General features: G+C 41.6%; 1 protein-coding gene across 1 annotated transcript in view; it reads left to right on the top strand.

Moving 5' to 3' along the window:
• alk (ALK receptor tyrosine kinase) overlaps window positions 1-23,639 on the top strand; it is a 309,324-nt gene that overhangs the window by 184,637 nt on the left and 101,048 nt on the right. Inside the window, exon 4 of the mRNA XM_071522627.1 lies at window positions 1,368-1,572. Within this exon, the coding sequence (XP_071378728.1) occupies window positions 1,368-1,572 (205 nt within the window). The remainder of the gene's footprint in view (window positions 1-1,367; window positions 1,573-23,639) is intronic.

The following is a 23,639-nucleotide window of genomic DNA, read 5'->3' as shown; positions in this document are numbered from 1 at the left end:
TGACTTGAGGTTCTTCTGCCCATGGCTATAACGGAGTTCCTCTATTGGCTTTTATTTCAAATTAAACGCCACATGGTTTGATTATTGTCCTCTCTTTTGGTCCTTGGAGCTATCCAAATGTTTTAGACTTGAGAAACTCCCTCAAAGACACTCTTCTGTTCTCGCCACAGGCTGCTAAAAGTAAACTCCAGTTAATACATGCAAACTGACTGCTGCGTGGCAAGTTGCTATACCGACACATGGCACAGAATGCTAGTTCCACACCACCATGTGAGTCACTGATCCATGTTACTCAATATTGCCTTATATTCCACGTCAGAGAATGAAAATCCCACCAGACAGAACATCAGCGGTTTCTATGGCCTCATCCTCCCCCTGTCTGATTCAGCACCAGAATACCAAATGTATACACAGCTAATGGCAAAGCGCTGTTTGAGTGCAAGGGTGACATACGCAAGGAGACATGTGTGCCCCAGTTAGAGAAGTATACTTTGATACAATCTGATCCCTGGGAAGCTGGTATTAACCATTATCCAGAGGCGAGAGTGCAGTCTGGAGATGGAAACAAACAAACAAAAATGAATACGGCAACCCCATGTAATGAAAAAAAGTTATATGTTCATGACAGCTTTATTAGATCTGTGAAAACCTCCGCAGCGAGCCCACCTTGCGCTCACTTTAGTGGCAAACAAAATAAACAACAACGCCGGGCCGAATCCTCCTCGAATGGATGCAAATCATTTATTTTACAAGATTTTTGCTTAGCTTTTTTTTTTTTTGCTACTTTCCCTCATCAACGCTACTTTTCTTAACTGAGCGCATTAAAAATGGATTGTCCTCCTTTCAAGTTGAGACTCTTTGTACTTCCCCACCGCACACACACATGCGCACACACACACACACACAACTTTCAGCTTCTGATGAACTTCCTGCTTGAATGAGCGCAATAGGTTTGAAAGTGAAATGGGACTTGATATCAAAGCCAAAAAAAACAGCACTTTGATTTTTCACCCACTGCTTTTCCCTTTTTGTCTTTCTTCTTGCTAGAGATGTCACTGACTGCTCTCATTCAAAGCGTCTTTATTTCATGCATTTTCATCAAGTGCTACTCTCAGCCATCAGATGAAAACCAGTTGAAATCGTAGCCCATCACTCATCCGGCTTCAGCACATATCAGCTCATCATGTCCTTCTCGTCGTTCAATGTCGTGAGATTTGAATTGTGGAGAACATCCGAGTCAGCTTGCTGCTGCTAAGCTGCGTTCAGCGAGACTAATCAGTTGTGCTATCTCAGTCTCTCTCGTTTTCTCTTACACCGTCCTTGTCTCTCTCTCTCTCTCTCGCTCCCTCTCTGTCTCTCTCTCTCAGGTCAGTTCCTCTGGGTGAAAGGTTCAGCCTTTGGGGGCCCCTGGGTGCTGAGTCCCTGGCTGTGGGGAGGCCAGGGTCCCTGTGGCCTGGACATGGCCGTGTTCCTCCACCCCAAGCAGAGCGGGCAATACACCATATGGCTCATAGAGCGAGACAAACCGCCACTCGCCCTCCTCTCCACCAACACGCTGCCACGCATCACAGGGTAAGCACTTGTTTTACACTTGTACAGCAGCCTGTGTAGTAGTGTTGAGTTTGGTCCAATACATTTTAGTAAAGCTGAATTTGAACTTGAACTGGTAAGCAGTTAAAACTTGGATTTGAATTGAACTTAAGAGTATAGAAATGATTTAAAAATTTGTGTAATTTCTTCTTTTTTTCTCTGGACTCCTAAGAATATGATACCAATATGAAAGCTTCTGACAGTAAAGAGGAGAAAAATCATGTATTCCCATTTTTTTTAAATTCATCCTGACTGAATATTACATTTAAATTTGAGTTTTATTCAAATTAGCAGAAATAAATTGGAGCTGAATGAAAATATTCACAATTAATTTGGTTTGTTGATCTCAAACCTGTTATCTGTATGCTGATTTTGCAACTGTCAGTATGCGGATTGCATCTTATTCATACAAATGCTGTGCGGTCTTCATTGTTTCTTATGTACCCCCACATATTCTAATACTGCATCATACCACTTGCATGTACACGTACATGCAAATAAATATTCCTGATGTGGAAAATGTCATGCCTCGATGAGCCCAACAACCTCAAACATACAACCGCTCACCTTATAATTATTCACTAACTAAACGCTTTCCACCAAGCTTGTTCACAGTATCTTTAACGCCACACTAGGGTTCACTGAGGTGGAACTGTATGTGCATGTTCAGCCATGCATGCTGGCGCTCGCCAATCAAGGGCCTCATCACAGACGCTCCGCTCTCACCTCTTGAATCTACGAGGCAAATTCTCAATCAAAGCGGAGCCGCCTGTTATTATTGACCCAGCTCGGATGGGAAAGAAAACCTATATATGTAAATGGGCTCCATTAGCGGGAGTGATAGAGAACGTTCAGCGGAATCAAATGATGGCACCCTCGTTGAATGGAGATTGCGCAAGAGGTAGAGAGAAAGGGGCAGGTAAGAGGGAGAGAGAGGTTGTTCAAAAGACAGGTAGCTTGCTTTTGCAGTAGCTGGCCCCCGATCAGCAGTTAATGTAGGCACATAACCTTTCTGTGTGCCTAATCCTTAATTAACATGAAGTCTGCGCACTGCTCATTCTGAGGCTCCACTGAGAACTATGCGTCTCACATAGGGACCAAGCGGGTGAGAGAGGCCAGCGGTATTCAGCATCCAGTTGCCGTGGAAGTGGATATTTTTAATGATACATTCATGTTGTTTGCATTCATATGCGGACACACCTACATCGTTATTAGCGCGGCTGCACTGTACTGTAGGTGTTGGTTTGGTTTATTGTGTGTGGGAAATCAGGATACAAAAAGCAATTCTCAGCACGCCGCTGCAGACATGTTTCATGCTGCTTGTGTGTGTAAACGCTTCAGGGCATTGGGATCATATGAATGTCATGCTTTATGCATCTCTCTCTCTCTATCTCTCTCTATCTCTCTCTATCTCTCTCTGTGTGTGGGAGTGTTTGTGAGTTTATGTGTGTGTGTTTGTGCGAGTGCGTGTGCATTCGTGCTGGTGTGTCTTGGTAAGGGAGCGCACCGCTCATTACATGTGTGACGGATTAGAATGTGCATTTGTGTGCTCTCATTTGTAGTCAGAGGCAGACATCCGCCCACACAACCCCTCTCTCTCTTTCTCTCTCTCTCTCTCTCTCTCCCTCTCTCTCCCCCTGCGAGCCTCGCACAGCCAAACTCCCTCCATTTCTGCTCCAACGGGAGAACACTCATATCAAAAAATGAGAGGGAAGCGAGGGAGAAAACAAAAGCAAGAAGCGCCTCCCCTGGACATTAGAAGACTCAGTCAGATTACTAATTGCCAACCTGTGCCCTTGCCTTTGTTTGAATTCTAATGCTGTGTTTTGACATGTTTGCCCTATTTAGTATCCAGGGCATTTAGTGCAGGGAGGGTAACAAATAACCTTGTACGCATTGGATATTTAACAAGGTCTGCTTTACTTTTGATTTGATTAAAACTTATTTGGGTTAATTCAGAACAGGCCACAGTTGACAGCCAACAAAGTCAGCTGTGTGCGTGCGTGTGTGTCTCCATGCCTGCATGCATTCATGAATGTGTTCCTACGTGTGTGTGTGTGTGTGTGTGTGTGTGTGTGTATTTGCGATTTTTGTGAACTGAGTTTAGGGTTTTTGACTTTCAAAAAACAGTTTGCAGCCGAAACAGAGATAACCAAATAAAACAACAAGATCCCATGTGACAAGTATGTTCCCATGGGAGTACGAATAACGCGACACCCTTTTTAAAGCCTCCCACAACATTTTGTGTTAGTCATCACTTCTATCCGTGGATCATTCCTAACGGCAATGGAACAACCTAGGTTATTCACGCACAAGTGAATTTTGTAGTGTAAACCAAATTAACTTTGGGCTCTGAACCAAAATCTTGATTGAGAATCCTCAGATTTGCTCTAAAAGAAGCATTTGCCCCCAAGCTCCACTGCAGCCATCAGCCATGGAGGGAACGCTTCCTTTGAAATCAGTTGAAGCTGCTCCACTGGCTGCGTTGCGTTCATGTTGCGTCACATCTGATGGAATCGTCCAAGCTCAAAAATCTCTGAGGTTCAATTCTCAATGGCTGACTTGCATTCATCCTCATATAGTGCATTGAAATAATGAGAACTAGGGTTGATAGTGGTTGTTTTCTGGTGTACTGACTCCCGTAAAAAAATCTTAAAAAAGAATGGCAATGATGTATGATGAAAAAAGACCTTTTCAAAGTGACAAACACGCTCAAAAAAGCAGAAAATTGTAACTTACTATACTAGTATCTGGTTGTAGTTTGTGGCTGTATCGTATGTGGTTCCAGACACTTTTCCTCTCTGCTCCTCTTTCAGAATCAAAAAGTCAAAATTCAAACAGTTCTCTGTGGAGCAGCTCGGACGTCACATCGACACCACGCTGCTGCCGTTGAAACGTGATGCTGGCGATGGAACGATTCACAGATGAATTATTCATGTGAACGATACGAGTCAAATCATTGCGGCCAAAGTGCCGTCGGCTACACAACTGTCATCTTTACAAAAGCGACGCAAATGAACTGACTCGCTTCTGCCGGACAGCCTGAAAGAATGGAGTCAGTTAAAATAATCGTTTCCCGCCACTACGCAGTGTGTTTAGTGGAATTTGAAGTTTAGCTTTTTATTACACTTTCTCTCAAGCCACTGTCTCAGATTTCATCATATATAACTGCACTGAAAGAAGCATATTTTAGTGTGTATCCAGCACTTTGGCTCCGAGATAGGACTTCCCGATACAGTGGGCCAGGCAGTGAAGGACTTTCCTCTTCAAAGTCTGCTAGCCCACACTGTGGATGTCAGAATCCTGAAAGTCTCAGCCGGTGAAAGAGAGACAGAGGGTGAGAGAGGGGGGGCTGCAAGACTCGGTGTGTGTGTGTCTATCTGTCTGTGTCTGTTCATTTACAGTATGGTGTTTCTGTGTGTACGTGCACATGCATGTGTGTGTGATGTGTCGCTGCACGTACTGTTACTGTATCTGACATTAGGGGAGTCGGGTTTCGTCAGTCAGGTGGCTAAACCTTCAGGCGGTCGCAGGTAATACATTACCCCACTGTCACGTCTCATCACAGGACCGTCTGTGTGCTGAGTGAGTGAGAGTGTGAGTGGAGGTCTCTCTCTCTCTCTCGCTCTCTCTCTCTCCCCCTATCCACTTTCAAATGAGTTCCTTCACTATTACCTCGAGATGTCCTCCATCACAGACTCCCTCCATCTCTCTCACGCACACACACACACACACACACACACACACATGCATGCACACTCACCTATACTCTACACACACATGCACCAAAAGACATGTGTGTATGTGACTCTATCATAAGATCCATTAATGTAATGCTTTAATATTATGAGTATAGATATAAAAACCAGCCAATGTGGCAAAATGCATCAACGCGTGGAAAGTGCTGTATGTCACCGCGGCGCAGAATGACACCGCCTTTTAAAGCACAGCGTTGCAGCAATATCGTCTTAAAACTGATCCAGTGCCAGTGTTTAATGTGGGGGAAGGTCTACTGCAGGTAGCCTTGAAGGAGGCAAGTGCTAATGCAAAACTTTCAGTTACGAAACGGGAACATTATGGTGAGTGATATATAATATCAGCAGCACATTATCTCCTACATACCGCTGCAAATTAAAGTAAGAATTACAGCCGCAGTGTATTATGAAGGAATTAAAGGGACACCAGTAAAGCCGCTGAAGTTATTATTCAGAAATAAGCTGAACGTGATTTGCTGGGGTTTAATAGTACGCAGCGTGAAATCCATTCATTCTGTGTTTAGAAAGTGTAAGTGTGTGCACCAAACTGTAGCTTAACACAAAATACAATCTGTGGACACTCAGAAGATTTAATCGTAACATGATGAAAGCTGTCATTAACTTTGGGGACTTTTGCTCGGAAACAAACGTGCTGCTGAATTTTGGAAGTGAAACACACAAAAAAGATTATTCTTTCCCCTAATTTAATTATTCAATTTTACAATCCCTAAACGTAATAAACAGCAGCCTCCAACATTTGGCGTCAGCTGAGAAAGCCTTGCTTGTATTTGCAGTATATGCACTTTGCAAGTTGAATCACGGGCAATTATTACTGTCCTTTTATAAATGAGAGGGGGGAAAAATCAATATGAGCAAGCAAACACTAACTCGCTGTGCATCACGCAAGCACCCAACCATTCGAATGAGGACAGATGCTTTCTCCTCTTACCGTTCACATCTCCAAAACTTTTGTATTAAGTGGAGCACATTTTAGATAAGATTCATTGCTCATTTTCCCTTGTATTGTCCACTAGCGCTTTCACAGCTGTGTATCAGGAACATTTCATCCACAACAACCACTCCAATGAAATTGTCCGTCCTTGCAACTCCAGTTACATGTCGCTCTTTTTGCAACAAAAATTCAGTCTTTCATCTTTGAAATTCACAACAACCACAATGTTCTGAAACGGCACTATTCTGAAGTGAGTATTTGTGTTGATGGTTACAATGGGCAGTGGGGGCAGAGTCTTCAAGGCACATATTAATTCTGTATTGGATTTGCGTTTCATTTTGAGTTAGATAAATAGGCTTATGAAGTAATATGAATCAGTGAGATATTTTGTAATCAATCCTTTACTTTCAGTTTGAAGCTGTATTTTCTTGTTTTTTCTGTTGACCTATTTTACTGTTTTACCCCAGTTACAACTGGACATAGTCCTGAGTGTTACATAAAAAAACATTTTTAATGAATTAATTAGTGTTGTGAACTCACTGTAGCTCTGCGATAACCCTTCATTTGTGCAAACTAATCTTGCCACAGGATCGTCCAGTTTAGCTGTCATGTCTGCTTTTTATGCAATGGCTCCAATACCACTGCAATATTTCTTTCTGATACCACTTTGAAAACTCCTCATGAAACAGTGGTGACAATGCATTTGACTTACAGAGTCCCTTACGGCCATTTTTACGGGTCCCTCCATGTGTGAAGCTAAACAAGAGTGAGAAGGATAGGTCACCCAGAGGCTCTCTCATTGGCGAAGCGGTGCATTCATCCCTGGCAGGCCTTCACAACTCCTCCGCTCCTCCATTAGCGCTCGCCAGAGCCGACCCCCAGCTCTCGGACCGAGGCCGCCGCAGGGCCACGGCTGATGGGAGCCTCGCAGCTCTGGATCTGGGAGCGCTGCCAAGTAGCCTGGCTGCCATGGCTAGATCATTTGGAGAAGAGAGGAGGGCCCCTCAGATCTATAATTTTCTGCTTTTCGGCCAATGCTAATGTACATTATCATCCCAAGGAGAGGGAAGGAACTACTATGTGCGATGTGGATGTGGTTTGTTATTAGCCATCGTGGCTGAAGAGTCTGCAGATTTTCATTCCAACCAAAAGCTGCACTAGCTGGTTTTACCGATTCGTTCCTCCTCTCTGGTTGAAGGTGTGTTCATCAGTGGAATCGGTGTCTGGTTGGTTTGGGTCACGATGGTTGAGAAACACTGATCTATTAAATCGAAACGACCCCACACTTTCACGCCGTTGTTATGCTCTTATGTAAAAGTTGAGTCCCTCTCAAGTAAGTTAGCTTGTAAGTTACTCACATACAATACCTACAGCAACCATTTAGTTGTTGTGCATCTTAAACACTGGAACATTTACAATTAGTTTTAATAGCATACTGTTATTTTAGCACATTTTTCTTTGTCTCATCAGTGCAATCTGCAAAGTGTGCACTTTAATTAGTTACAGAGTATTTAGTGATCTGAATTGCGATAAGCAGAGCAAATCCCAAAAGAGAAAAGGAGAGGAAATAAAGAGTTATCAGCCCTCCCAAAACAAACAAAAGAGGGGAAGTTGTGCATTGTGGGTGATTAGTCAGGCACAGTGTCTAAGAGGGAATCTAAGGGAAAGCATTTTTATTCCTTGCCACACACCATTTCTCTCTCTATCTCTCTCTCTCTCTCTGGCTCACCCAGAAGCCTTCATCGCTGTGCTGCCGTTTCATATGTAAATGAGATTCCCTATAGTGTCGGCCACCGCCGCCACACTGCTACTCCCGCTGCCTTTTATGATACTTTGCGCAGAAAGGTGGCAGCAGTATCGTTTTCATAGACAAATACAGTCACGCAGACACATCAGAGGCAGGCTCTCCCTTCTTAAGCCTGCTACTTCCTGCACATTAGTCAGTGTTCAATAAATAAAGCTTTCAGGGTAAATGGAGAGACGGGAGAAAATCAAAAGCAAACAAAGAAAATCAAGAGGTCATCTCTGTGCGCCATGCATTTTATCCTGTATTATTTTATTTGTGAAACATATAGCAACTTGTTCAGAATGTCTTAATATGCTGGGTTATTCAAGGTTTCTTGAGGATGGATTGAGGAATGTGATTAATACCAAATCAACACATACGCTGCTGGAGTGTAGCCTAAAGACAGTTTCCAGAAATAATGTCAACATCCCATCCCATCCAACATTTCTCTTTGTGAATAAGAACGATGATCCTTTAAGTCCCAATATAAACAAGGCGTGATGTAACGTGTTTTTTATTAGTATTTACAAGAGGATATACAAGATCTACAAGATCTTTTCGCTTTATTAACTCAGAGACATTGTTTTGATTTATTAATCGGCACAAAAGACATTTGACAGTTTGATTTGGCAGTTCAGCACACCAAAGTCAATTTAAGAAAGTCTTTTGGAAAACACTCCATAAACATCAGGAAAAGTCACTTTAGGCAAAAATGATAATACCAAAGTCCAGTGCTAAAAATGTTTTTGCCACATGAAAGTTAGTAAAACTGTTTGTATGTGTCGTACACATTAACGACAAGACAAAATCAACAAAACCCTTAATAAGACTACAAGTGTCTCTTAACATAATTTATTTTCTCCTTGCTTTTATCTTGTCCTTGTTGTAGCCCCCTCCCACACACACACACCTCTCAACAAAATCTTATTACGGTGTCTCTGTAGTGTTTTGACGGTGGCTCCCGATGGGACTTCATAATGAATCACTGGAGCCTCATGTATGCACACAAAAAACAACGGCCTATCCACAGAAGAGAGATATCTTGTCAACCTCTACAGTCCTCTCCCTCTCATAGTCTCTCTCTCTCTCTCTTCTTTTCTTCTCTTCTCCACAGACACGTTACATAAGGTACTATAGTTTTTATTCCCACCCTCTCCCCATGTTCATAGGCCTTCCTTCTCCTCTCTCATCTAAGAATCTCTAATCACATTTTCCCAGAGTGATATCGTACATCCCAGACTGCTGAAGTTTGAGACAAAAGTACAGGAAGGTGAAATTTGGAGAAAGCAACAGTGGCCTAGTTTTCATGACAAGTTTGAATTTCAATTTTCACCTATGGCAAAAAGAACTAGGACATTTTCAAACCCAGACATTAAAAGCTTAGCACCTAAATCACAAAAGCCTTTTGCTGTGATATGCACTTTGCATCAAAGCAAATGCTGAGATAGAACTGGTCTTTTTTTTTTTCTCCGTCTTTGCCCTATTCTCTCCTGCTGCTTGCGTTATGAGCGTGTCTCTCAGGTGCAAGCGCGCGCGTGTGTGTGTGTGTGTGTGTGTGTGTGTGTGTGTGTGTGTGTGTGTGTGTGTGTGTTGCAGTGGGGGGGTGCAGGGGGATGGAACAACTCCAAATGCCTTCCTTTAAAAAAAAAAAAAATGGCACCTCTGACAATTTTTTTTATAACAATTATATTGATGTTTAAAAATGCTACACATAGCACCACCAAGTAAAATGAGTTTCTTTAAACACTGACCAATGAAGATTGGATTGGATTTAGAACATTTTTGAATAAAAGCATGTTCTTTTATCTTCATTTTTTTCATCTTCTCACCATCACCACAGCAGGGCTGTTGGATTTCAGAACATTCGGGGCTCTGCCCAGAAGAAATAACAGCAAAATGCATCAATCTTGTGCACTTTGATGTGAGCATACATATTAGGTGCTAATTAAGCAGCATATTAACCACTCTGAACACCAGTCTTTACAGGACTACAGTGATATATTGTAGTGGGCTGTCTGTCTTTTTCCTCTTCTGAATGCTTCTCTTTTCTTCTTTTATTTCTGTCCTCCCCTGATGTCTTGTGCAAAAGATTAAGAGAGAAACACATTTATCAATGAATATACAACCTTTTAAGGGATATGATACACAGTATGTGCTCATCTGTCTCTTTACTGTAAAAGAAAACTGATTAAACCCAATGCAAAAAACAGTGAGTTTAATCAAAGCTTGTGCCTCTATATATTCCTGTGACAAAGTGGTCGGGAGGCTGATACTTGTCACAGATATATTTTCATTCCCCATTTTAAAGGGGAAGGTCAGGCCGTGCAGCTCTGTACACGTGCCTTATTTTCAGTTGCAGTTTTTCACTGCTCAGTTTTCTTTCCATTCCATTCCATTCTTTTATGTTTACACGTGTACTGTATATGTGTACCATGTAAATACATGCACTTTCTGGACCCTCAAGACCTTGTCTTGACTTTGCCTCCAACCACTCCTAGACCCTTTGGCAAGCTTACAATTCCCCTAAGTCATAATACTATTACAGCCTAATATTGATCTACTTTTCTTTGTTTATATATGGAACCTTAACTTTATCGATTTTGGACCTATATATAATTTGTCTCTTACATACCTGTAGTACTTGGAGAGAATATTGACTCACAGCAGTCCGTGCTGCGGCAGAGAAAAATAGTACAGTGATTTCCTGATTAGTGAAAATTTGCATGGTGGCCAAACTGTGTCATGAAATCAGAGCTTATTTTATGTACTTTGCAACTTTTCCATTTACTCTCATCTCCCCTGTGGAGCCTACAAACGGCTTTTTTGGACCGTTTTAACCGACAGCTGATTTGGGAGCCAGTATTCTCTGTGGATCCAAGTACTACAGGTATGTAAGAGACACATTACATATAGGTCCAAAATGATTTCAGCTGTCATCTTTTTCTGTCGGAAAGCTGATATTTCTCCATGCTACATCATAGCTGTAGTGACAAAGATCATCATGCCATTGACTGGGTGAAAGCCTCATCTATTCTGAATGGTTAGAGGAGTCTACTGTACATTGGTAAAATATATAGAGGCACAGGATCTAACTGACTAACTAGCTGGCAGACTGGAGACACGAGACATTTTGTTTACAATAATTCAACATTGTAATGAGTCTAGCAAAGACGTTCTGCTCTGCTCGATGTCAAGCCTTTGAAAAGCCATTTTGCGTTTGGAGACATTGAAGAGTTTAGCTGTAGCTTGCTGGCATCTGACCATGAAGCTGCCAGCCAAGTGAAGTGTCAATCCAAGCTAGCACTCCAATGTCCATCTGGCCACTATGGTAGTCAGCATGCCACCACACAGCTGGCAGATTTTTGCTGTCTTTCCATATTTGGATAATCAATCACTCACTTAATTAAATCTTCCTCTAATTTTGAAAAAAAAGAGAATTGATATATTCTGACTTTTCTTTTCCTGACATTGTTTTTTCTGACTCTACCTTGGCTCCTCTGACTGGATTTTAAAACTGGCTGGCATAACCGGCCCGCTGTGACCACTAAATCAAACTTACCCCACACGCTTGTACAGGGCAGGTCTCTGTTGACAGCACTCGTAACGGAACGTGGATGGTGAGAGGCAATAGAGATTTGAACTATGTAAAACTTGACTTGGCACTCTAACCAGACCAGCTGGATGGGGCCACAGAGTGGACAAAAAAAATCCTTTTAAAATAGACTTAAGAGATATGCTTGTTAAGTAGTGCAGTCACTTGTGGTATAATTTATTTTGGTCGTATAATTAATGTTTGGCCTATTTTTTAGAATAGCTGGTATTTGAATGTAGCAGCTAAAATTTTGTGAATACTAGGTGTCTGGGGTCAGAGAGGAGTTTGTCCACTGCATGCTGGAATAGGCTCCAGCCGCCCCTGACCCTGAATAGGAATAACCAGGTATCGAAAATCGATGCATTTTCACAGCCACTGTTGCCCAAGAGCTGATGACCTTCACTATCACCACTAGACGGTGTGTGACGTCACTTGAAAGCCTTTATTGGACCATATGCAGTGGCTCTATTGGATATCATAAAGTGGAGAGTTATGGGAGAGTTGCAATTTGAGCGAATGGCACTGGAAGTACATGTTATGCACCTTAAGCCGGGCGCACACTTCATGACTTTAGGCCCAGGCAAGTTCTGAGATCAGACAAGCTCTGAGATCTGAAACAAAATGCTCACACTCGATAAGTTTGGCGGGGTCAGTGAGGCAGTCTGACCCAGCCTTTGAGCTGTCTCAGACATCTGAAATATATATGAAACATAACATATGAAATATGTTTTATTTTTTCAGAACAACATTTGCAATGCACTTGTTTGTTGACCACCCATGCTGCCCGGCCCTCCCCAGCCATTCTCTCCTCATTCTTTTTTCTTTTTCGGCCCAAATCAGTGCACACACAATGTATGCTATGAGCTGCTCTCCATTTTAGCACAATAAAGTGAAAAACAAAATCGGGTTTTGTGTTCGTTTTCGCAAGACAGCAAGATATCAAATCCAAGTAAAGAGTCTTTTAGCGCGTGACCCCCCGTCTGTGCCACATCGTTTAGTATGCATGCCACGATGGCGGTGAGACGAGAAACTACATGAAAGAAGGTCAGTTTCATGTGAGTGGCACAGAGATCTTAGGTTTTTGACAGTTGTGTAGTTTGCGTTCAGCATTAGCTTGAGCTTAATCCACTGAGTCAGCAGGACGCGCCGTGGCTCAGTTCTGCGTCCTCTGGGTATCTCAGTCTGCTGCACATGCAGAACCCCATAGGTTTAGATCCCAGCTGCCACTGTGCTCACATCTCTCTCTATTCTGCCTCTGTGTCTCTTCCCTGTAGCTGCCATGACAACTGATGAAATACTGGCAGATAGTTGATTTTTTTTTTAACCTTTTTTTTTTTTACAAAGGAATCACAACCAGCTGAGATAAACCTCCATGTGCCATCTGCCTACCAACATGAATGAACAGCATCGAAAACCGGCATTTTATTATTCATTCATGCACGCACGAAACTGCGAAGCACATCCGCCTTGGCTGGCAGCCAGAGAACAGATGTCTTGTGCAACAGCCTGTGCACGAGTAAGCCACCTTTAGCCTTAAACTCCATACTTCACATGCAATGAGGGAGTCAATCACGAAGGGAGTCTCAATCCTGTCATTCCTCTACCTGCTAAATTGGTTTAATCTGCTTCAAGGGGGTGCAGCCTGATACTCATAATTGCGTAGGCAGTTGCAGGTAAGAAGAAATGGGAGGGGGTCGACTGTCCGGTTTCTTCTTGTGCAATTCAGCACACCTTTTCTGCAGCTGTCCGGGGGGAATCTCATCCCCAGATTTGTTGGTACATTCCAGATATATAATCACCTCCGCTCAGGCCGTCCTCCGGTCCACATTACCATCTGGTGGAATGGCACTTGGGTTATTTGGGTACCCTAGAGGGCTGCCACAGAGCAGGCTTTCCTCTGCTCCAGTGGAGATGAGAGACTACTCTCTGAAACCCCGCGAACCTGTACTTTCAGGTTGGGACTGGGGCCTCCAGAGAGGCTTTGCAGAGCTCACAGATCATCCATCCAGACTGACAGCATTTGGTTGGTCAAATGTTAGTCTCTGTATATGCTATGTTTTGTAGTTTGGTGCATGCATGAATGAATAATAAAGCACTGGTTTGAATTGATGTGCATTCGTGTTGGTAGGCATACATGGGGGTTTATCTCAGCTGGTTGTGATTTTGCTGTAAAGAAAAAAAATATATATATATATTTCCTCAGTTGTTGAGAAGCTCATTCAGCAAGTTTTTTCTTAAAAATCCTTCTTAATCAACAAACCTATCTATTGCTCACAATTAACACTAGAAAGGCCAAGCCGCAGTCAATTCACAGCTGCTTTGAATAGTAGAATTGAAATATTTAATCTTTCAAAATGTTCCTCCATGCCTTTTCCTATACCCACTCTCTGTACAAACAAGTGTTGTAACATTAAAAATCACACAAGGAAATAATAGTTTTAACTATATCTACCCCCTTCAATTGATGACTTGTTGGTCTTTCTAGTATTAATGTACAGTTAAAAAATTAAGATCCATGCTTGTCAGAAAGCACTCTCCAGCTAAGAAAGCATCAGTGAATATTTCATTTTCATGAATATATTCTTCATGAGGAAGTGAATATGTTTGGGTGAATCAGCTCCACTTGTTGTTGATCACTCACGACCAAAGTAAATCGCTGTTCAAAGTTTAGGAATGTCTCTATTGATATTATCACACCGACTCATAGCTGGGAGAGGAACAGATGGCTGCTGTGGCTCCCTCCTCCTGTAGGTTACTTTCCCACAAGTAGTTGCCACTTGAGCTGCACTCGTACATATGTTCACTATCTTCCGAGCTCTCAATTGCTCCTCCACAACGAGGCCTCTGGCATCAGTGCTGCCCAATCCTCTCAGGCAGCTGCAAAAGCACATGTGCATATGATAATTTACACTTTTGGATTCCCATAGTCCATAAAAGACCAATGTTCATGAGTTAATGTCAATGACTGTTGCAAATTGACTGTGAACTTGTGTGATGGAAGAAAAATAATTGCAACTGACATAATTGTGGCCACATGGAGGAATAAAGAATACAAAAGAGCGTAACCCTGCTGGTATTTTGGTTTAAAAAAAAATTCTATTAACACTAGAAAGGCCACGGGCTGACCTAACTGGATGTTGAGATTATACATTTTAAAGGCCTGTGTTTTCAGAATTCTAAAAAACAAGGACTATAAATATAGTTTTTGCAATTTTGTGCCCATAAAATGCCCCCATCTATGCGCTTAAGTGAGAAGAGAGGCGCAGTAGGGATGCACGATGGCGGCGAGACGAGAAACGACATGAAAGAAGGTCAGTTTCATGTGAGTGGCACAGAGATCTTAGGTTTTTGACAGTTGTGAATTGCAACTGACACAACTGTGGCCACATGGAGGAATAAAGAATACAAAAAAGCATAACCCTGCTGGTATTTTGGTTAAAAAAAAAAATTCTATTAACACTAGAAAGGCCATGTGCTGACCTAACTGGATGTTGAGATTATAAGGGGCCTGCATTTTCAGAATTCTAAAAAACATATAGTAAAATTGCAAAAACTATAAATATAGTTTTTGCAATTTTGTCCTCATAAAATGCCTCCATCTATGCGCTTAAGTGAGAAGAGAAGCACAGTAGGGAATGTGTCAGTAATAATCAAGAAGCGCAGTGCGATTTTGGTGTCAAGGATTACGCAGATCCTGTTCAAAAGCTTACCAACCCTTTTTATGGATGCTATATTGGCCAATTTGACTTTGATATAATTCCCTCAAGCAGGAAAACTAAATGTTTACATGTGTGGCTACAGCAATAATGAATGAATGAATGTCATCCAACATAGCACCAGTATGTGCCATGACGCACGGAGTAGGGAATGTGGAGGTCCGGGACTGGCTGGTGGATGCCCCCCTCCCGTAGCCAAACTGTCCCTGCAGTTCACTGCCAACTTCTGTTTGGCTCTTCGCCTTATATCACTGAACCGTTTCATACATTGGGCAACAGTTCTTCTAGGAACAGAGCAACACATGTCAACCAAATGTTCTATCTCCTCCCCGGGGTATTTAACATCATCCGCCCTCTGTGGCTTATTTAAGGTGCCACATACTTGCTTGTGGCCATTCTGCACCTCCCGACATCAGTTTCTTCTTGACAAAATAACCAAAACTCAGCCACCATGTACTGTGTGCTCACGCTGTGCGCCTTCGACTGCACTTTGCACTGTTCAGCTTGTATTCACAAAAATACACCCCTAACATTTGGCTGGAGCTTGTGCGACTTGGACAGCCAATTGTAGCTCCTCCGTTGGCCGTGCTGGGCCTCCTCCATATGCCTGCGTTCAATGGGGATGATGCACCAGATTCTCTCCCTGATCTCCTGCACATGCTCAATGAGCGAGCGATGAGGGGACAGCTGCTGCTCCCAGGCCTCCTTTTCCAGGCCTAGCAGGTCCCAGGGTCTCTGGCCATAGAGAATGTAGGGGAGCATGACGTCACATTTGTCTGTCTTCGTCCACCACTTTCCACAGCGTCCTCTTCAGGGTCCGGTCGGACCTTTTGACGAGTCCATCTGTTTGTGGGTGGTAAACCGAGGTACGGACATTGTGGACTTTGAGGAGCTGGCACCATTGTAGGGCACTGCGCTGTTTTCGTGGGGAACCTCATCCGGTAGTCACTGGCCGAGGCGCTGAGCCGCTCCAGGGGCTGGTGGCTGCTGTCGCTGTCCGGGGAGCTGAACCTCTGCCAGTGCAGAGCTCTGTGGAGCAGCGTGGGTCCTGCATGCTGAGGTCAAGGGGCTTTGTCCCGATTTCACACCAATTTTGAATTGTAGTCAATGTGACATCTAATTATCTTTGGATTCAAATACATGTTACTGATGTGGAAATTATTTTATATATACTTGTGGTGACTGGTGAACTGTTGTTGTTAGAGAGCCTGCCTGATAAATGAGTATCTCCATTAGTATATATTTGTCTTGTTATAATAATGGTGCATGTTTAGGTTGGCACTAAAGAATAAGGCTGTGCTGTTTACACTTTAGGCTCCTGCCTATAGAGTATGGAAATGACTTCCCTCAATGCCTTTGACTGTAACATTTTCATCACTTGATTAAGTTAAATGAAGGTTCTAACACTTCTTCTCTTCTGGACAATTACAACTAAGAAAGGAAGTATAATTTTCTCAATTGTTACAAGTTTTTTTCACCTTTTATTAAGATTCCAGTTGTCCTTGAGGGCCCTGTGAATGAACATGTTGAGCATGCAGATGACTTTGAATTAAATTAATTTAAATGATAGTGTATCCATTTGCAATGAAACAAGTGCAAACTAGCAGAGAGCTAGTTACAAGCCTGCCAAGTGGGAGCGTATGGGTGAATAATGCAATATTGTTTTGCATTAGCTACGCTGATTTATTATATCCAGTTTTTTATTGAGTTTGTTGTGATGATTAAAGCAAAACAAAGGTATGACAGCTTTATTTCAAGTAAAAGGAAATCTTAATTTGATGAAGTCTTTCAAAGTAAAACTTAGGCCAACAGTATTAAATTACAGAGATGTAGTAGTAAAAAAAGAAAAAATAGATTACCAAAAGCCAACAGTATCTGTACACTGTATCAGATGGCATAGCTTACACATGCTTGTCATTCTATCCTTCTGAGCACCCTATGACAGGTCCTAGTTATGTTGTCAACTCAAATTATATGAACAGGACACAAACATATTTATCATCTGCATACAAGCCAGCATGGTTGCCAATCATCAATGATTAAAAGATATCTTCTTCAAGCTGAAGTTATGTTTCCTTGTAATTGCAGCCTGTAATTGCTGCTAAAGTAAAGGTTTTAGACACATTTCAAAAGTCCTGTGAGTATGTATAGTATAGAGTATGGCTGAGCATTTGTTCTTTTACAATGGATTGGGAAATATTTAAGTTTATTCATTTGATTAACTTTTGGGAATGCAGCATCCAGTTGTAGGAGACAAATGTTCCACCTGCACTGGAAACTCACCACAAATATAACAATTTCTTTCAATTCAACTGGGGCTTCAGGGATGTTTGCACAGGCACAGGTCACCGCAAAACAGGCTGTTACTTTCAGCTCACCAGGTAATTATAGTGAAGTTTACACATGAGCAGTTCAACACAGACTAATTACACTGGAGGAAAAAGGCAACAATGACCAAACCGCACAAGCTAAGCTTTGCCACTATTTGCCAAGCTTGAAGAAATGTTTTATTTCTCACACTGCCCAACCACTGCACCACACTCGCATTTTTTCATCAGTTAGCATAGTCAGCCCACTCATGCATGACAATGGTATGTGCAGCACAGTTTTCTAATCCCACTGAAATGAGCCTCTGAGCTATTGTAAGTCTAGTATGAATTGGAGGGAAAGTGTTTTAGTTAACATCTACAATATCCCTTTCAATACTGCAGTGATTTATGTGGAATTGTGAGATGATGTTGATTCTATTTTCCAATTACCAGGTCAGTTTTTCCCTACTTTTTTTTTTAGCAAGGTTAAAAGTATTGCTAATGAAATGGCAAGCAATGTCTGAAAGAAAGGAAACACCGCTGAGATTATCTCTTAGAGCAAGACACACAAGGGAAGCGGGGAGTCGGGGCGAAAAAAGGACTGATTACATTAAAACTAATTTGGTTACAGTGTCTTCTGCTGCAGATAAGGGGTACAGAGCTGCCGACACCTGTCAAATGTTGTTATCTTTGGCTAAACCTCCCCCTCAACAGACACACGATGTACACTACAAACACATGCATCTGGCGCACACACATGTACACACACATGGCCTGGTAATGATGCATTGTTTGTCTCTTCATCAGTGTTGAAGCTCTGTCAGCCTAGCTTTGGATCAAATTTGTTTGAGTATTCACAGTCAAAGGTAGTATGGGGCATAGCAACAGTGTACATGCAGCTGTGGCTGTGATCAAAAAGTGAGAGGTTGAGGAATGCATCGGGTCCAAAAAGTGGATTTTTCTAACAGTGACTGTGCTTACATGCAGAGAGTAACCCAGCTATTCGCCATACTCCAGTTCCGGTCTTATTTGGGTTAAGCTGTTTACATGCACCTTTGATACCCTGCGATAGTCTCCCTGCTGCCCTGAATAAACCAATTAACACAATAGTCCTGTCCACAGTCTGCCAGCAAAAACCTGTGAAAAAGATGCAGCTGCCAGCTACTGTCTTTGACTCAGCACCAGGTTACTTCTGATAAGGGGATAATAAATGCTGAACTAGGGCTGGGCGATAATTCAATATTATCGTTTATCGTCTTTCAGTGGAATCATATCGTGATGATATGAAGATATTTTAATATCGTGACACACATTTCTGCTGTCTAAATTGATGATGACAAGCAAATTTTACTTAAAAACTCTCATAAAAAGAGGTATGGTAGGAATATTATTTGAATATTTCTGTTTTGTTTGACATCACACCTAACATTACCATTCGGTTCAATGAGATGAACGAATTCATGTCAGTCATCCTAACCAGGTTTCTCATAGGAGTATGATCTTAACCGAGTTATTCTAACTGGATTATGACGTTTACATGCGTCGACCCAAAACCACGTTACTTGAGTTAAGACAGGTTAAGAGCAGACGTGGAACCCTATAACCCTATTTCTGCCCAAAAAGACTCAATACATTGCTATGGAGAGGTGCTCATATTCCCTTGTGCAGGCTTTATTGGATAATTCTTCTTCCTCTAGTCAGGCTCATACAGCCTATGACACACGCGGGAGTTCACAAAGCGTTGCTGCAGTTGCTCCGCGGATGAACAGGCAACTATTGCATCTGCTCAGAGAAAAATAAGGTGGGGATGTTTCAGGAGCCATTGTTCAGAACCCATAGAAAACAGTATAAATGCCATGTCTATTCATATGCAGTGGATATTGAAAAGAAACACGGGGTAGAGAATGGATGACGTGCAGTAGGGGCTGCAAGGTTCATAACCATGTTGTTGCCAGTACATGGTGCACACTATAGCCCACACTCGTTGAATTATGTTGAATTACAGAGCACAAAGCAATGCAGATTCATCTATACTTATTTTCTAAATACGCAGTGCATATTTAACCCAGGTGATTTCCCTGAGTCCAGCTGTGAATATGGATAAAATGGAGAAATTTCCTACCACAAAGATTTGATCACAAATATTTTCATCCGTCTTCTCAGCATGACAGTTGTTGTCAGCCGGAGAATGAAAACAATTCCTCTGCACACTGACCATGGGTGTTTCTTTTGTCCTTTTTGTTTATCACGGTTACTGCAAGACTGGGAAATATTTAAGAAATATTCAAGATTCTCCAAAGTGAATTCTCTTTCTTCCTTTTCCTGTGAAGGATTTTTCACTGTGAACTTCATCCTTGATGAAACTAATTTGATATTTCTGCACATCTTGTGTTGTTCAGTGCTCAGTTGTTTTCCTCCTTTGCGGTTTCCATTCAGCTGACATTGAACAAAGTGAAGGGATCAAAGAGTGATCCCATCTGATGTTCTGGCATTTGAGGTTATTATTGCAGATGCAGAGATGGACACCGGCCATCTTTGTGTGTGAATATCATTTATCACTGCACCAGTTCAGATCTGTACAAATGGATAAAACTTATGAAAAGAGTCATCTAATTATTCTTTGAGCAGGAACTAATTATTCTTTGAGCATGTTGATGAAATGTCCCAATTAGAGTGTGTAAATGCAATGACACAGTCTCCCGCAGAATGGGAATAGATATCTATTTGGTTACAACATTCACTGACAGCCAAACTCATTAATTATGGATGAGATTAGGGGAAGGGAGTGGTTAAAGGGATCTGGGGGGTCTGTATTATCTTTCGTCCTTTTCAGTAAATAATTCTATTTCATGTACAGCTTTGAAAATAACCTTCAGTGGTGAGCTGCATGTTTCTGATCGCTGAGGTTGGTAATTATCATCATCAATATAAAGAGCTTTTCAAAAACAGTTTAAAAGTCATACAGATATAGAAAACATATAGACATATATAGAAAATAGCAGTAACCAAGAGAAAGGCGACATTACAAAAACACATACAGAATGTGTTTTTTCCACAAATTACTGGGTTATTTCACATCCCTGATGGAAAGTGAATATTGCCTTTCATTGTTTGGTGAATTTCCCAGCAAACAAATGCTACTCAGCCACCCACATGGCTTGGCGGGAACGTAGAAATCAGGCCTCATTAGGATGGCAAAATCACCCCGACTCAAGAAGCAGATTTATGATATATAATTTAATTATGTAATCATGAGACATTCTTGCAAGGGGTTATGAGATTTTGGCTGACAACATGGCAGACCTTGCATTCGATGGACCGAAATTCATTCTAGGGAGCAATATGTTACAAGGCAAATATGGAATATAAATGACATTATTTGTTGTGGTGGCAACAACTCTAGACATAGAGTTGTCAAAATGATGGCACCCACAGAAAACATGTATCCCCCTCAAGGGTTTAGCAGCTCTGTAAGCATGACGATTGTGTTTGAACTTTACTTTGACGATGACTTTCTCGCTGCCTCTCAAGCCGCCCTGTAGACAAAATGACATACAAACATAGAGAAGAAGAAAGTTGCTGATGCATAAACTCAAGGAGCACATCCTGTTTAAATATTTCACACGCACCAAATCTGAAAGGGGACTTGCCATTATGAAACAGGGCTTCAGAGCTGCTGCTGTTCACAGAATCAAAGCAAGGTTCAGACAACTCATTCCCACAGAGGCTTTGCGACCGTAATGAGTTTTCCCTATGAAGCCCAAATGAAATAGCAGCCTCTCTTCCTCATTAGCTTATTATTATCCCTAATGGGCAGTCCTGCCATACAAAGCAGTCTGCATGTCGTATGAACTGTATGAAAAGGAAGGGAAATAGCTTTGCTGTGTTGCCCGTATTGTTGTTTCCCTTAAGTTGAAAGTTTTTGATGGTATAAATTGAATGCGGGTGTGATGGAGATTAATTTTGTGATATAAATTTAATGGGTCTGAGTCACTTTGGGAGGATAGTGTCTCTTTATAATAATAATGTCTCTCCATTGTCGCAGCACCTTAATTTGCTTCATTTTTGCCATCGCCAGGGATAAAACAAGAGGATGCAATTACTGCCTGAGTCTAATTTCAAATAAATAACTCCCATAACAGTAGGTACTGAACTCATGTTTAATTAGAAATAGTCATTGATACACACCTTCCACAAGTTGGTTATACTTAATACCAACCTGCTTTGTCTGTATGTTAAAGCACAAGTATGAGGTTGTTGGTTTCTGTTTCAAAATGCCCTTAGGCTGTTTAGGTTGTGTATTGTACAGCATGCTGAAGAGGCTTGGCATAGGGAATGATGGTGTATAGTCTCATAATTTCTGGCTTTGTGGTGTAAGAATTGGCAGGCTTTTTGTTTACTTCCATGATCCCACATGGCCACCTTAGCTCTAATACAGATGTGACCTTTTTGTCTGTTAAACCTTGTTTGCACAAATGAAATGGGGATGTGGTAATACACATGTAGCCATGCTACTGTGCCACTGTAATAGGCTGCTAACACATATCTGCCCACACTCACACACAACCGCTTGCCCACACACTCGTACCTATATGCAAACACACATAGCCAAAACTACTCAGAACATTATGCTTTGTATTGGTCTCCCAAGATCTATTAGCTACTGCAGTGGAATAAACATTTAATTTTCCAAAGCCTAAGTATTACCATGGGCCCTTTTCTCAAATATTGTTTCCTACAGTTTGAGGGTTTAAATTGCAGCTATTTTAATAAGTACTTCAAATTGGCAATTGGAGACAAGACCCTGATACATTATAGCTCTATGGTAATTAATAGTACATAAAAATATCCAGCTGCTCATCAACATTCCACTCTGTAACTCCACTTTGACATGATGGGACATGGCGTGGCATGACATGACTACTTGAAATCAACAGCAACAGCATTCAGCTTTGAAACAACACATGTAGCTCTGCCACATTTTCAGGCTCAGGGTTGATAATGGACTGTAGGCATAGCAGCGAGAAACAAGATTTTGTTTCAGAGAGACACCCGATGGAAGGAAGCACAGAAGGAAGTGATGCAATAGGGTGACATGCTGTCATGTATGGAGCTTTGATGCCTCTGCTCCTCCAGTATGGATAATGTTGTGGCTTGCGTACAGTACATATGATTATGGAAACATACATTTCGTTGCATCAGAGGCACCACACAGTAAACTTGAGTTCCTTAATAAGCACAGAAAATGAATGATTGAAATTTAATTTAGTCTCCCAGTGAATCTCCCAGCAACCATGGAGAACTGGCTGTGCACAAATAATGGCTAAATATGTAACAACCAGGCCAGAAAAAGAGATACCTGAAAAAGATAGTTTTGGTGTTGGTGTCGGTCAATTTAGTAATGTTATAAGTAAAGGTGAGTAGTTTAATTAGGTAGATTTGTTTCCAGATTTAGGTTACTGTGACACATTGTTTTATCTTTAGCTTTAGCCTCTGCTACAAAGCACTACTTAAGGTGTAGCTGGACAAGAGTCAGCTCAGTTAACCTGAACAAACAGTTTGCTTTGTTTCTAGCTAACTACCTAGCAACTAATGTTAAAGTTAATATGAAGGTACTAGCTACTGTCAGCTACTGACATTAGCTATTGTGCTAATTCACATGTGTTAACAGGACATTGATAGTTAGCTGACCAGACACTATGGTTATCTAGCTAACAAGCTGACATTTTCTAAACACAAAACCGTTGAGTGAAGAAATAAAATCAGTCTCCAGCCAAAAACAGCATAGAAATTAAGAATGTGTATGGATGAGATGACTGAATCACCTGAAACCCCTCTATATGTTGTTATAATAGGTAATACTACAAAAGCAGAGTGTGACCTGTTTATTTGCACAAACATTGGGTTTGAAATGCTAAATAATGGTATCATGACATAAA

The sequence above is a fragment of the Centroberyx affinis genome, unplaced genomic scaffold (genome assembly GCF_046629955.1).
Source record: "Centroberyx affinis isolate AG114_WGS23_722 - 3 ecotype Tasmania unplaced genomic scaffold, CSIRO-AGI_Caff_v1 ptg001012l_1, whole genome shotgun sequence".
Classification (NCBI taxonomy): Eukaryota; Metazoa; Chordata; class Actinopteri; order Beryciformes; family Berycidae; genus Centroberyx; species Centroberyx affinis.
The sequence above is the reverse complement of the archived record's forward strand: the minus strand, read 5'-3'. Positions and strand labels throughout refer to the sequence as shown.